Below are 16,134 nucleotides of genomic sequence, written 5' to 3'. Positions count from 1 at the left end.
TCCAACACTTGTTTACAGACAGATTATTTCACTTATAATTCACTGTATCACAATTCCAGTGGGTCAGAAGATTACACACACTAAGTTGACTGTGCCTTTAAACATCTTGGAAAATTCCAGAAAATTGTGTCATGGCTTTAGAAACTTCTGGTAGGCTAATTGACATCATTTGAGTCAATTTGAGGTGTACCTGTGGATGTATTTCAAGGCCTACCTTCAGACTCAGTGACTATTTGCTTGACATCATGGGAAAATCTAAAGAAATCAGCCAAGACCTCAGAAAAAAATTGTAGACCTCCACAAGTCTGGTTCATCCTTGGGAGCAATTTCCAAACGCCTGAAAGTACCACATTCATCTGTACAAACAATAGTATCTAAGTATAAACACCATGGGACCACGTAGCCATCATACCGCTCAGGAAGGAGAAGCGTCCTGTCTCCTAGAGATGAACGTACTTTGGTGCGAAAAGTGAAAATCAATCCCAGAACAACAGCAAAGGACCTTATGAAAATGCTGGAGGAAACAGGTACAAAAGTATCTACATCCACAGTAAAACAAGTTCTATATCAACATAACCTGAAAGGCCGCTCAGCAAGGAAGAAGCCACTGCTTCACAAAATAGATGGCATCATGAGGTAGGAAAATTATCTGGATGTATTGAAGCAGCATCTCAAGACATCAGTCAGGAAGTTTAAGCTTGGTCGCAAAGGGGTCTCCAAATGGACAATGACCACAAGCATACTTCCAAAGTTGTGGCAAAATTACTTAAGGACAACAAAGTCAAGGTATTGGAGTATTTTTATATTTGGAGTATTTACTTCCTCCTCTGATATTTACACTGCTTTACACGTATGCATTGTCTTTTAAAATATTATTTACATTTCATAACACTACTTACACATGATATACTAGGGCTCTCCAACCCTGTTCCCCGAGAGCTATCATCCTGTAGGTTTTCGCTCCGACCCTAATCTAGCGCACCTGATTTGAATAATTAGCTGGTTGATAAGCTGCACCTGGTTATTTACAACTCTGGGGCAGGAGTGAGAACCTACAGGAGGGTCGCTCTCCAACCCACATTGACAAAACGAAGCACATTATGAAGGTGTGTATTTCTTTGATAAATTGCACACGGCAGGGAAGTGGGCAGTGTGTCTAAGGTGTGACATGAAGGGCAAAGGCTAGAGAGGCTGTCCCCCTGCCTGCAGTAGCACACCAGTTCTAGGCGTATCCTCACTCAAGGTTGTGGAGACACATGAGTGCAATGTGACTCAGCTAGGTGTCAGGTGTGGTTTTAAGTCAAAGCTAGCAACATCATTCTGTTTAAGTTCAAAGTCAAATCTCAGAGCTAGCAGGTAAGCACCCCTCACCCAGTATATTATTTCCTTGAAGAGCAATGTGGAATGTGGTGTAGATATGAATTATTGGATGTAGCTGTTCTCTATGTTTGAATGGAGTCTCTGTCTGTCTGATTTAGTGTTGAGTTTCTGATGTGTTTGTCTTTTATCAAGTCAGTATCATCGGTTGTTAGAAAAAGGATTGTGTTTCTTTTAACCGACAAGATCGAAACAGAAAACATCGGAATTAACGTTTTATCAGATACTGTGTGTGTGTGTGTGTGTGTGTGTGTGTGTGTGTGTGTGTGTGTGTGTGTGTATAGATCCTACATAGCTATATTAATGTATTTAAATATTAGCTGGCTTTATGGCAACTTGTTGTTATCAAAACAGTCACACAGGTTTGTTATTACCATGTAATTTATTGTCTACTCTTGTATTTCCCGTTGTATAACGTGCTGTCTTTATTTGACTACGTCGTATGTTTACGTAGAACCTGTCCTCTCATTAGTAGCCCTTTGGGTTACATATCCTGCAACCTGTAGTTAATTACCCCGGGCAAGGGTGAAATCACAGCCCCCAACACATTGGGTCCCATGACTCCTTAGTTCAATAGTCTTACTGTATCCTCAATAGTTATTGATATATTCGGGTTCAGAGGGTGGACTCTATACACACAATAGCCCGGATAAGTATCCAGAGTATTTGTTTAGTTTGACCACATGGCTAATTTGTTTCTCTGGATGGAAAGCATGTCCTGTGAACTCAGGATCTTCGTGACAACCACTGCCTCAGTCACTTCAGAAGTCACTAACCTAACAGAAACCTAAGCTTGTCTTATTGACTTTGTTACTTTGTTACTTTGTTACTTTATTACTGTTATGACAACCACATAATATGCATGACTAGTGAACCAATGAAATGGTCCGCTGATAGAGAACTAGCCTCTTCAGCAGATGTCTGCCCTCACCCTAAAACCTGCCTGTAGTCTGAGTTTATGATTGACCAGTAGTCCTCATGCTAAAATAATCAGTGTCAACTTTACGAATACATGCAATAATAGTGATTAGATGTTTGCCTTTTCTTAATAAACTCATAAACGAACAGCCTTTCCTTTTGGCAGGCCAAATGACGTGTCTTGGACCAAATTGTAGAATTGGGCACCGGAGCCTGATGGGCATTCTCCTGCTGGGCTGCTTGCTGACCTGTCTACTGTACCGACCTGCTATCACCTGGCTCCCTGTCCTGGCCAAGCACTTCCAGGCGGAGCACAAACAGGACGTTACCGTGCTGGTCTGGCACTGGCCCTTTGACCATCCCTTTAAACTGAACTCCTGCAGGTCCTTGTACAACATCGAAGGCTGTCACCTGACAGCGGACCGAGAGCTGTACAGTCAAGCGGATGCCGTTCTCATCCACCACAGAGAAATCGAAGAGGATTTATCCAACCTGCCCCAAGAACCACGGCCCTCCTTCCAGAAATGGGTGTGGATGAATTTCGAATCGCCGGCACACACGAATAGAATACCAGGCTTGGAAGATCTGTTTAATGTGACTTTGAACTACAGGCAGGATGCAGACATCAACATGCCTTATGGATCTCTCGTCCCTCGGACTACAGAGAGGGAGGAGTTTGTCCCGCATAAAAAACGACTGGTCTGTTGGATCGTTAGCAACTGGAACCGAGAACACAAGAGAACTTGGTACTACATGGAGCTGCGCAAATTCATCAGGATTCACACCTACGGAGACCCTTTCAACAAAAAGGTATCTCTTAGTGAATACAGAATGATCGTGGCCAGCTGTAAATTCTACTTGTCTTTTGAGAACTCCGTCCATAAGGACTACATTACAGAAAAACTATATAACGCTCTCAAGTTGGGCGCAGTTCCTGTGGTCATGGGCCCGACAAGAGGGAACTATGAGAAGTTCATCCCTGGAGATTCCTTCATCCATGTGGATGACTTCCGCTCGCCCAGAGCCCTGGCCAAACACCTCCTCTTCTTGGACGAGAATGAGGAGATGTACCGTAAATACTTCACGTGGCAGAGGATCCACACGGTCCGTATCAACAGCTTCCCCATTCAGAATGCCTGCAACAGCTGTGAGTACATCAGAGGCCACCCTGAGAATCGGATGGTTACTGAGCTCTATAAATGGTTCTGGGAGGAGTGATGCTGAGACACTTGGAGCAAATCTACTACAAATGAACGATATCCACTTCTCCATAGTCAGGGATGGGGGGGAAACTGAGCAAAATGTATCTTTTACACAACGGCAGAAGTGCCAAAAATGATATTTCATTAAAGTACATTCACCGAACTTCCCCCACTTGAATAATTCATGGGGTGTTACAAGTCATATTTATATATTTTTTACTTCTGTGCTCTTTGCTACTGCTCTACCACATGTTAACTGATGAAAACAGTGTGATGGTGACATACCACCACTATCTGCTTGTTTACTATTGGGTCGTTCCACTAAAAGAGTGCCTTTCGCATCCCTTTTTATATTGGTGCACAATGTTCTGCACTAATATTACATTTTAAAAACCTGTTATAACAAAGTGCCCTTTTTAATAGAGACCGAATGGAGAATTCAATCAATCAGATGTGTATAAAGGCTTGCTGAAGTGCCAAAACGTAGCATTTTGACATGTCCCTCCATCAACCCTGTGTCACTTCTAGGAAGATTTGAACCCACTTAATTCCCACATTTCTCCAAGTTTCAACATCATTGTAAAGCCGTAGTTATTGTACTTGGACAAAGTCATCTCTGAAGATGTATTTATTTCATGTACTTCATTTACGTCTGTCCCTCGTTTTAAGGTCAACCCTGTTATGTGAACTGAACTTAATATTTACCTTTATTTAACTAGGCAAGTCAGTTCAATGACGGCCTAGGAACAGTGGGTTAACTGCCTGTTCAGGTATGGTGAAATGTGGTGAAACTATTCGAGCAGAACACGTTAACCCTGTTACTCATAGACAGGCTTTCATTCAATTGCCACTCCCTTTTGCACCAACCTTCCGTTCCCCTGTCACAAGTGGATGTATGGCTTGTTTAAGAAAAAATTATCAGCCCTGTTACTTTTTTTGGCGTTTAATAGGCCCTTACTATAGTCTTAAAAAATAATAATTGAGATGGGAGTAGAAAATATTTTTGTACATGTGCTCTTTTAGACAGACTGTTAAAATTAGGTGAAATCAGAAGTTATTTTTGCCCAAGTTACACTTCTCAAAAAGACCCTATTAACATTACTGTGAGAGATTTGGTTTTGAACTGTAATGCCTGTTGAGAAAGTCTGGTTACTGTTGAAGGTACTATAGCTCTCCTCCCTCTGGTCACTGGAATAGACTCTGTGAGAGACTCCACTGTGATCAGTCTTGCTTTTTCTAAACCATGTGATTGGGAACGTGATAAAGGGTAATGTACGGTAGGTCTCTCTCATATACAGGTAGAACTCCCTGTACTGTCAACAGTTGTTAGGCAATTGACTTTTACTGTACTAAGGCTGCTAGGTTGTCACAATGAATGTGTCATGTATTTTCACACATTAAGGGACCTTGTTCGCTCCACTGTTAGGCAACAGGGATTGATTACAGATTCAGTGCATTGATTAGGAAAAGAAAGATTGATGTAGTACAGTGGTCTCCAGCACAATGACTTTACTAAACCCAGTTTACACACCTGTTCCAATACAATACAATGGGTTAGTATGAGACACCACTCTTTACTGCCACCCAAGGGAGTTGAAAGACGTAAATTATTATGTTGCAGTACACCTGGCGACCACTAGACGGCACTGCAACCCCACTGTACACATGCATGTTACATTGTTGAAAAACCATTTGCATCAGTGTGAATATTAATATTTATATATGTGAGAAAATTAATACCATTTGTCAAAAGAATGAATATCTGAGCTCAAATGAGAGGTTGGAGAAATGGTGGAGATTAGCTTCTTGCTTAATGGTTTAATTGAAACCTGCCGCTAATTAGCTATGGCTATAATCACCCAAACTTATGAACAACTCCATGATTTTTTCTTCGGCTCTTTCAAATGTAGAGAATAGAATGTGGCCCTGGGAATGAGTGTAAAATGACTGCATCATGAAGAACTCTTAAGTCTGACCACAACTTTCACCCATTCTTACATCCCTTTGCCCTTTGAAGGATCCCTTCTAATGCTTTATTAACTTACAGTACACACAGAAAACCCCTACATTCTTCTTCTTCTGCAAGTTTCATTATGTTTTGGTCATGGAAACTATTAGAATATCACTATTTCTACCTCCTATTTCTATATTTCTGGTCTATTTCTATCTCCGACCTCCACTAATGTCAGTTCATTTCCCATATTGATGTCGTCATCACCTTCCTATGTGGTAACACATATGAGATAGATGACAATGTTTACTCTGAGACTTAGTCATGCGTCTAGGGACTGGCTCTGTGGTTTTCAAAAAGAGGTAGAATACATCTACAGACGACTCTTGGTTTGGCAGATGCCAGGAGAACTGAATACATAGTACCAACCAAAGTTTGGTGGCGGAATAATGTCTGTGGCTGTTTTTCATTGTTCGGGCTAGGCCAATTAGTTCCAGTGAAGGGAAATCTTACCGCTACAGCCTACAATGACATTCTAGATGATTCTGTGCTTCCGGCTTTGTGGCAACAGTTCGGAGAAGGCCCTTTCCTGTTTCAGCATGACAATGCCCCCGTGCACAAAGCAAGGTCCATACAGCAATGGATTGTCAAGATTGGTGTGGAAGAACTTGACTGGCCTGCACAGAGCCCTGACCTCAACCCCATCGAATGCCTTTGGGATGAATTGGAATGCCGACTGCAAACGAGACCTAACCGCCCAACATGTGCCCAACCTAACTAATGCTCTTGAGGCTGAATGGAAGCAAGTCCCCGCAACAATCTTCCAACATCTAGTGAAAAGCCTTCCCAGAAGAGTAGAGGCTGTGATAGCAGAGAAGGGGATACCAACTCCATAATAATGCCCATTATTTTGGAATGAGATGTTCTACGAGCAGGTGTCCACATACGTTTGGTCACGTAGTGTACCTGTCCATTACTGATGGCTGTCTCCCACCAGTCCCTTCTCTGTTATCCTTTCTTCTTGCTGCTCTCTTCTCTCCCTCTTTCCCCCGCTTGGCTGTAAATTATTGAGCTCTTTCTTTCAAGGGGACCACTCCCTCATCAGATCTGTAGGCCATCGAGTTTGCTGCCTCACCGCTCCTTCACCCCCAGCAACAGCCGTCCCCACGTCACCTCGTGACATTGAAATCACATGTCCCTCACTCTCTTTTCTACCACTCTCTCGCGCGCTTGCTTGCTGTAAATTTAGCTCTCTCCTCCCTTTCAACTTTCTTCCTCTCGTGTGTTACTTCCCCAACCTCCCTCTTTTCTCTACCACCCTCTCTGTTTTTCTGTAATGTCACGGCTCACTGCTGAGTGTCACTGAGTTGATGGAGAGGGAAAAAAATGGAGGCGTGAGGCAATGGAAGGAGGGTTGACGCACGGGTGTGTGTGTGTGTGTGTGTGTGTGTGTGTAGATTTTGTGAGGGAACGGGTGGGGGAGGGAGATTTGTCTGATGGTAAAATGTTCCAGCTCGGTGAAGAAACAGCAGACAGTCAGTCGATGCACCTCCCCCTACTATAACTACTACAGTTCCATGTAGACTGGTGCTACACACTGACTTCCCAAGTGATGGTCACTTACAGTCCCTCAAAATACCCCCCTCACCGAATCACATCTCTTTCTCATGTCCATCCTGGCAAACCTATGGTTTAATGCAACGTGTTGTTTACAATGTTATCAGCAACCTCTGACAGTGAGTAAGACTTTTGTTGGATGATTACATGACATTACGTGGGATAATACAATTTGAACAGGTTGTTTCCGTTCTCCCTTTTCATATTCATCTCATTACATCTCATATTCTGTTGATCTATTTCATGCTTTAGTGTGTAGTTCAGAACTCTAACTCTGGTAGATTAGTAAATGCCTGGTTTGATTGTACAGAGAACACACACTCTCTTTCTCTCTCTCATATTCAATTCAAAGGGCTTTACTGACATGAGAAACATATGTTTATATTGCCAAAGCAAATGGGACAGACAGACAAAGGAAACATTAGTAAACATTACACGCACAAGTTAAAAGAATATAGACATTTGAAATGTTATATTATTGGTTATGTACAGTGTTGTAACAATGTGCAGGTAGATAAATATAGGTGGTATTTACAATGTTCGCACTCCACTGGTTTCCCTTTTCTCATGGCAATAGGCCAAAGAGCTTGTTGCGACTGCACACTGCGGTATTTAGACTAACAGATATGGAAGTTGATCCACGTTTGATTTGTTTTCAAATTTTATGTGGGTTTGTGTGATCTGTTGGAAATATGTCTCTCTCTCTCTCTGAGGAGGCTGGTGGGAAGAGATATAGGAGGATGGGTTCATTGTAATGGAACAGTATCAAACATATGGAAACCATATTCCATTTCAGCTATTACAATGAGCCTGTCCTCCTACAGCTCCACCCACCAGCCTCCCATGCTCTCTCTCTCTCTCTCTGAGGAGGCTGGTGGGAAGAGATATAGGAGGATGGGTTCATTGTAATGGAACAGTATCAAACATATGGAAACCATATTCCATTTCAGCTATTACAATGAGCCTGTCCTCCTACTACTCCACCCACCAGCCTCCCATGCTCTCTCTCTCTCTCTCTCTCTCTGAGGAGGCTGGTGGGAAGAGATATAGGAGGATGGGTTCATTGTAATGGAACAGTATCAAACATATGGAAACCATATTCCATTTCAGCTATTACAATGAGCCTGTCCTCCTACTACTCCACCCACCAGCCTCCCATGCTCTCTCTCTCTCTCTCTGAGGAGGCTGGTGGGAAGAGATATAGGAGGATGGGTTCATTGTAATGGAACAGTATCAAACATATGGAAACCATATTCCATTTCAGCTATTACAATGAGCCTGTCCTCCTACAGCTCCACCCACCAGCCTCCCATGCTCTCTCTCTCTCTCTCTGAGGAGGCTGGTGGGAAGAGATATAGGAGGATAGGTTCATTGTAATGGAACAGTATCAAACATATGGAAACCATATTCCATTTCAGCTATTACAATGAGCCTGTCCTCCTACTACTCCACCCACCAGCCTCCTATGCTCTCTCTCTCTCCCCCCTCCCTCCCCAGACAGTCCTTGTTGTGTTGGGTTCATTGTGTTCCTGGCAGAAAGCAGTGAAGCAGACCCTAACAGTCCATTTTAGAACCTGCCACTGTCTCTGATCTAAAACGCAATCAGTGAGCCATTTTGCCTGGGTCCAACAGCAACATTAAAAAGTCAATACACGACTGCACTGTTTAATACAATGATGTTCACGTGTCATCTTTCTTTATCTGGGAGGTCAGTCAATAGCATTGACTCAATCACCACCAGCAGGACAAAGGCATAGACACAAAAAACAACTGTCCACAAAGCAAACCAAATGCATATAAACAACACTAATACCTCAAATGGGGACAGTGTCAACCGGTTCTAGCTCTTTTGTGGCCCTAAGCTCATTTTGATTGGACGGGCCCCCACCAACCCCCGAACAAACCATGATACACATACAAACATGAACCTACAAACACACACAAATAAAAAAAAAGGCCTGAGTGAACACACAACCAGGTGAGTGAACACACAACCAGGTGAGTGAACACACAACCAGGTGAGTGAACACACAACCAGGTGAGTGAACACACAACCAGGTGGTGATCAGAGGAGTGTATGTACAGGTAACTGACGAAACAAAGGGCCACCAGAACTGCCAGAACAGCTTCAATGCACCTTGGCATAGATTCTACACATGTCTGGAACTCTACTGGAGGGAGGCGGCACCATTCTACCCTGACAAATTCCATCATTTGGTGTTTTGTTGATGGTGGTGGAAAACACTGTCTCAGGCACCGTTCCAGAATCTCCGATATGTGTTCAGTTGGTTTGAGATCTGGTGACTGACACACACACACACACACACACAGACAAACACCCTTTAAACACCCTATGCTCCTTTGAGACCCCTCTTTCCAAGTCACTGAGATCTCTTCTAGCCAGGGTAGCCAAAATAATGGGCAACTGGGCATTTTATACATGACCCTAAGAATGATGGAATGTAAATTGCTTATGTAACTAAGGAACCACACCTGTGTGGAAGCACCTGCTTTCAATATACTTTGTGTCCTTCATTTACTCAAGTGTTTCCTTTATTTTGTCAGCTACCTGTATGTAGGCTTGGCTTTACGATTTTTGTGAATTTGTGTGTGATTCATGTTTGCAGAAGGGACAGATGTCCTCAACCACCAAAACCACATATTTGGTGTGAAACGTTGTTTTGGAGCTCCATGACAGCTAATCAAACAGATTAACAGCAACAAACAGCCGACGGGATCAAAATAAAACACAAACAGACAGAGTGAGGGAGGAATTCAAGTCGGGAGGCTGCTTGAGCCAGTTACTCCCCCAACCTGTAACAGCTATGAAAGCTACAGGGTAAGCCTGTTCTAGGCTTACTGAGTTTGGTTGTTTTGTTTGAGAAGTACGTCTGGTAAACATTCATCGCCGCCTATCACCTATTGAGCATTGTAAATAAATATGGACACTTTTGCATCAGAGCCTCTTGCCTCCCGCTGAATCTCTGCCCTATGACCGCATCTCTATGCTGAGAGAGAGAGAGAGAGTGATAGTGAGAGTGAGAGTGAGAGTGAGAGTGAGAGAGAGAGAGAGAGCGCAGAGAGGTGTAGATCGGAGTCGAGGTAGGAGTGCCCCAGCTCCTCTGATAGGTGATGATCTGTAAAGGAGGAAGTGGGAATTGGATGATCTGGTGTAGGTTATTAGTTGAGCTCTGTTAGACCATGTAATAGTCTCTGTGCGCAACAGGGGGTCTCTCTATTCCACCAGCCCCCTGTAGCCTGGAGGACACCGCAATATGGGAGATACTCACAGCTCCACAACAAACACAAACATGCTGGTTGGCTGTTTACAGGTGTGTGTGTGGTGTGTGTGTGTGTGGGGGGGGGGGGGGGGGGGGGGGCTAACGCCATGGAGCGTTTGCATAAGTGCTGATTCAGGTCTCCCGATCCCCACAGCTCGGCATTTCTTCACACCTTCCTCTTCTTCCTCTCTGCCCTCCAATCTCCATCTCCTCTCCTCCTCCACTTGCTTGCTTTCTCACCCTCACCTTCAATTCGTCACACATGCTTTTTCATTTCCCCCCTACACCTACTGATGGGTAAAAACAGCTTGAGGTATGCTGCGTCTAGCTAGCCCCCGACAACCCGGCGTGGTGAAAGTGAGTGCTTGACAGTTATGAGACAGCCATCAACCTCTGTGACTTCAGCGGGAGCAGAGCAGAACGCTGCAGAGTGGTGGCTACAATGGAGTGGGCTGGCTGCGGAGTGGGAGGCCGGGAGCCACAACGGAAGAGCTGGACAGACGTCGTCTGAGTGACGAGAGGAAGTCGGTTACTCACAATTTATTTTTGATTTTTTTAAAGTTTAAAGATAGGTTAGGAGTTGAAGAACTGGCTCTTATGAACTCTTGAGAAGGAGAACACAGTAGCACCCTGCTCCCACTTCACCATGTGCAATTAGGGAATAGGTAGAGAAGTAGAGGAAATGTCTCCTCTCCATTACAGTAGATTGGTGTCAGAAACTCAGAGTAAAAATAGACAGATCATATTGATGAGTCACTCCAGGTGGGGCCAGGAGACTGGAGAGATCTTACTCCTCTCCTCTTTTCTTCTCCTCTCTTCTCTCCGTCCTCCACTTCAGATGTGTAGAGCACCAGAGGATGTAGCTAAGGACACTCTCAGTGGAACACAGGAGAGAAGTAGAGAAGTTTCACCTGCAGCAGACCCCGCAGTAAATGTGCAGTTTAACCGCAGGCCCTGGGGCTTATTACGTCAGTGTTTTTCCTGTGAACTTCTAGCTGAACACCAGTGTCATAGTGGTTGGTATAGTCTCCCCAGCAGCTATCACATCACATCAACGCTTTTTGGCTAAGAGCTAGAAACAGGGAAACGGTGTCTGTCGTCGACATCTTGTTGATCACCGGTAGACTGTGTTCGAATGTGACACACAACACAAACTTGTGCGAACACACACATCGACACACACGAATGCAAGTACACACACGCACATACGTGACACACACCACACTCTTTCTCTCTTACGCACACACACACACACACACACACACACACACACACACACACACACACACACACACACACACACACACACACACACACACACACACACACACACACACACACACACACACACAACTGCAGTGCACATTTGACTGTGTAGTAATCCAGCTTTGTTTAAAGGGAGTAAATACAACAAATGAATCAATAAACAAACCCCCTGCCAGGGTATTTTATGTGGCATCTGTTTCCCATTCCTCTGCTTCGGCACAAAGGGCTGGCTGGGTGCCGCGGCATTGTGGCCAAACCTCTCAGTCTGGGTGGGCTGAGGGATCTGCATTGTGGCCAAACCTCTCAGTCTGGGTGGGGTGAGGGTTCTGCATTGTGGCCAAACCTCTCAGTCTGGGTGGGCTGAGGGATCTGCATTGTGGCCAAACCTCTCGGTCTGGGTGGGCTGAGGGATCTGCATTGTGGCCAAACCTCTCAGTCTGGGTGGGCTGAGGGATCTGCATTGTGGCCAAACCTCTCAGTCTGGGTGGGGTGAGGGTTCTGCATTGTGGCCAAACCTCTCAGTCTGGGTGGGCTGAGGGATCTGCATTGTGACCAAACCTCTCAGTCTGGGTGGGCTGAGGGATCTGCATTGAGGCCAAACCTCTCAGTCTGGGTGGGCTGAGGGATCTGCATTGTGGCCAAACCTCTCAGTCTGGGTGGGGTGAGGGATCTGCATTGTGGCCAAACCTCTCAGTCTGGGTGGGCTGAGGGATCTGCATTGTGGCCAAACCTCTCAGTCTGGGTGGGGTGAGGGATCTGCATTGTGACCAAACCTCTCAGTCTGGGTGGGGTGAGGATTCTGCATTGTGGCCAAACCTTTCAGTCTGGGTGGGGTGATGGATCTGCATTGTGGCCAAACCTCTCAGTCTGGGTGGGGTGAGGGATCTGCATTGTGACCAAACCTCTCAGTCTGGGTGGGGTGAGGGTTCTGCATTGTGGCCAAACCTTTCAGTCTGGGTGGGGTGAGGGATCTGCATTGTGGCCAAACCTCTCAGTCTGGGTAGGGTGAGGGATCTGCATTGTGACCAAACCTCTCAGTCTGGGTGGGCTGAGGGATCTGCATTGTGACCAAACCTCTCAATCTGGGTGGGGTGAGGGATCTGCATTGGGCTTCATTATACTCACTCACTCACACACATACACACACACACACACACACACACACACACACACACACACACACACGCACACACACACGCAGACACACACACACCATTATCTTTCCCCTGCAGTTTTGGTGGCTATCTGTTAAAGAGAGAGGGAGTGAGAGGGAGAGAGCGAATGTTAGAAGCATTCTCTTGAGCTTTACAGGACAACGTACTGTTCTTTAGAGCAGGGTTTACCAAACTCGGTCCTGGGGCCCCCCCTGGGTGCACGTTTAGGTTTTTGCCCTAGCACTACACAGCTGATTCAAATAATCAACTCACCATCAAGCTTTAATTATTTGAATCAGCTGTGTATTGCAAAACGTGCACCAATGGAGGGCCCCAGGACCGAGTTTGGTAAACCCTACTTTAGAGGGAGCTGTATCTCCTATCTCCCCCTTCTCCACTTCTTCACGCTCCTATTTCTCCTGACTCCCTTTCTTTGCCTCCCTGCATCCCTCCCTCCATCTTTCCTTTCCTCAGTCTATTTCTCCCCTTCTATCCCCCTCTATCTCTCTCTCTTTTCCTCATTCTCAGCTGTCTTCCATACCTCAGGGATCTCATTAAGCCACTAACTTCAAATAAATAAAACAAAGTGCAGAGACAAAATGAGAGATCTATAAAAAAAAACAGGGTTGTAATGAGCTTTCCATTTCCTTATTCTGGCGCCTTTCTCCCTCTCACCCCTTCACTCTCCTTCCATCTTTGTCTCACTGGCTGCCTCTGTCAATTCAATCAATCTCAAACAAACTTCATTGGCATGACAGAGGCATTATGGACTTGCCTGAGGTTTTAGAGACAAACAGACAAAAATGGTGCATTATATCTGTCTCTTCTTCCTCCCTTTCCTGTCTTTTCTTCCCCCCCTCGACTCGACGTCTAGTCACATTCTCCCAGCCAGCCAGTGAACAACGCTCCCTCCTCCTCCTCCTTCTCCTCCTCCTCGGCCATCTTCCCCCTCATCCCCCTCCTCTGTTCAGGTCTTTTCTCTCTACTGTTGTCCATCTGGACGAGCTCAGTAACAATAATGTTCTATCTGTGTTTCCCATTAGCGCTGGAGAAGACTGCCAGTCTGGTCGGCTCGGCTCAGACACTCTCTAGTGACTCCATCTCTGTCTTCCTGCGCCATCTCCCTTTCCCTCTCTCCCTCTTTCTCAATCCCACGCGGTCTTCCTCTCTCTCATCTCTCTCTTTCTCTATCTCTCTCTCTCTCTTCTCTCTCGCTCTCTCTTTCTTCTCTCTAACTCTCTCTCTCTCTTATCTATCTCTCTCTCTTCTCTCTCTTGTTTTCTCTGTGTGTTTTTCCTACTACAGTAACAGTAGTAGGAGATTGATTACTCTCTAGGCTCCTGTTTCTATGCTTCAACAGTGGATGGGGTTGGTATCCCGGGGCCATGAGAAGTATTGGGGTTGATCCAGCCAGTCTCCCCTCTCCTTTAGAGAGCAGCTGTAGGAGAGGCCTGACCCTGCTACTGTATCAAGTCAGACAACCTGGGAATCCTCTGGGAATGTACTTACTGGGAATGTACTGGGCCAGGGTAGGGGTCAGAGAGCAACGGGAATCAAGATGGGCGTCATGGGAACATAGCTTATTATTTGAATCGATCAACCTTCAGAAGGGGTGAGTAGCAGCTCAGATCCAGCAGTGGAAGTCCTGCTGCACTAGTCCATGGGACTCCCTGGACTACCACAGAGATCAACAAAATGTTGCTGCAGAAGAGAGAGAAAGCGAGAGAGTGTGAGAGAGGTAGAGTGGAGGGTAAGCAAAAGAGAGAGAAAAAGAATGGCAGGATAAAAGAAATCTTGATTTTGTCTGAGAGGGTATTGATTTTTTCCTCTGGGTTGCCCATGTGCGCCCAGTCTGTTATTAGTTTAGAAACAAAAAAAAGTAGGCTGTGGAGAGAGAGAAAGTGGTGAAAGAGGTGGCGGCAGGGTTGTGTGTGTGTTCGAGTGTGTATGTGTGTATGCGCGTGCGTGTGTTCGAGTGCGTTTATGTGTGTGTATGTGCACATCCACTTGTGTGTGTATGCACATCTGTGTGTGCTTGTGTTTGAGTGTGTGTGTCGGCCTGGCGGGTAGACCCGTATGCACCCCTGCGTTGGATCGCTCGGCCGGTTGGAGAGAGATGGGGGATTAGTGTGTGAGATTAGAGAGATGATTACACAATGTCTTCGCTCTAATGATCCACTCTGTTTGGTCATCTTATCATCCCTGCTGCACCGGATCCCGCTACCGCCGCTGATACCAGATAACACTGGGATTACCCCCCGGCCCCCGAGACCAATGTAGCAGGGTGGACACAGACCTGGCCTGGGCTACCCCCTAGAGAAGGAGGGAGGGAGGGAGGGAGGGAGGGAGGGAGAGAGAGAGAGAGAGAGAGAGAGAGAGAGAGAGAGAGAGAGAGAGAGAGGGAGGGAGGGAGGGAGGGAGGGATGGAGTGAGTGAGGGACGGAGGGACGGAGGGAGGGAGGGAGGGAGGGAGGGAGGGAGGGAGGGAGGGAGGGAGGGAGGGAGGGAGGGAGGGAGCAGGGGCAAAGAGAGAGGGAGGAAGGGAGGGAGGGGAGGGAGGGAGCAGGGGCAAAGAGAGAGAGACAGGGAGGGAGGGAGGGAGGGAGGGAGGGAGGGAGGGAGGGAGGGAGGGAGGGAGGGAGGGAGGGAGGGAGGGAGGGAGGGAGGGAGGGAGGGAGGGAGGGGCAAAGAGAGAGGGAGGGAGGGAGGGAGGGGAGGGAGGGAGCAGGGGCAAAGAGAGAGAGACAGGGAGGGAGGGAGGGAGGGAGGGAGGGAGGGAGGGAGGGAGGGAGGGAGGGAGGGAGGGAGGGAGGGAGGGAGGGAGGGAGGGAGGGAGGGGCAAAGAGAGAGGGAGGGAGGGAGGGAGGGAGGGAGGGAGGGAGGGAGGGAGGGAGGGAGGGAGCAGGGGCAGAGAGAGAGAGAGAGAGAGGGGGAGGAGGGGCAAAGAGAGAGGGAGGGAGGGAGGGAGAGAGGGAGGGGTATAGAGAGGAGGGAGGGAGGGAGGGAGCAGGGGCAAAGAGAGAGAGAGAGAGAGAGAGAGAGAGAGCGAGAGAGAGAGAGGGGGAGGAGGGGCAAAGAGAAAAGAGGGAGAGAGAAGAGGGAGGAATGGAGGGAGGGAGGGAGGAATGGAGTGAGGGACGGAGGGAGGGAGGGAGGGAGGGAGGGAGCAGGGGCAAAGAGAGAGGGAGGGAGGGAGTGAGGGGAGGGAGGGAGCAGGGGCAAAGAGAGAGAGACAGGGAGGGAGGGAGGGAGGGGCAAAGAGAGAGGGAGGGAGGGAGGGAGGGAGGGAGGGAGGGGAGGGAGGGAGCAGGGGCAGAGAGAGAGGGAGGGAGGGAGTGAGGGGAGGGAGGGAGCAGGGGCAAAGAGAG

General features: G+C 46.9%; 1 protein-coding gene across 2 annotated transcripts; it reads left to right on the top strand.

Moving 5' to 3' along the window:
* The first annotated feature begins 1,044 nt into the window (after positions 1–1,044).
* Positions 1,045–5,302, top strand: LOC110538683 (4-galactosyl-N-acetylglucosaminide 3-alpha-L-fucosyltransferase 9-like). 2 transcript variants are annotated; one of them, XM_036938854.1, is made up of 2 exons: positions 1,045–1,106; positions 2,462–5,302. In XM_036938854.1, exon 2 carries the CDS (start codon positions 2,467–2,469, stop codon positions 3,511–3,513), a length of 1,047 nt encoding a protein of 348 aa, XP_036794749.1. In that variant the 5' UTR covers positions 1,045–1,106; positions 2,462–2,466; the 3' UTR covers positions 3,514–5,302. The 2 variants fall into 2 exon arrangements, with proteins under 2 accessions (XP_036794749.1, XP_021481326.2); XM_021625651.2 differs by lacking the exon at positions 1,045–1,106 and adding an exon at positions 1,194–1,356.
* Positions 5,303–16,134: the final 10,832 nt, after the last annotated feature.

Source organism: Oncorhynchus mykiss, chromosome 12 (assembly GCF_013265735.2).
Source record: "Oncorhynchus mykiss isolate Arlee chromosome 12, USDA_OmykA_1.1, whole genome shotgun sequence".
NCBI classification, from domain to species: domain Eukaryota; kingdom Metazoa; phylum Chordata; class Actinopteri; order Salmoniformes; family Salmonidae; genus Oncorhynchus; species Oncorhynchus mykiss.
Note: the sequence above shows the minus strand (reverse complement) of the source record. Positions and strands in the feature narration are given on the sequence as shown.

Bases quoted from the DNA above. Each gene is read 5' to 3' on its own strand.
- LOC110538683 (XM_036938854.1), top strand. From the start codon at position 2,467: ATGACGTGTCTTGGACCAAATTGTAGAATTGGGCACCGGAGCCTGATG.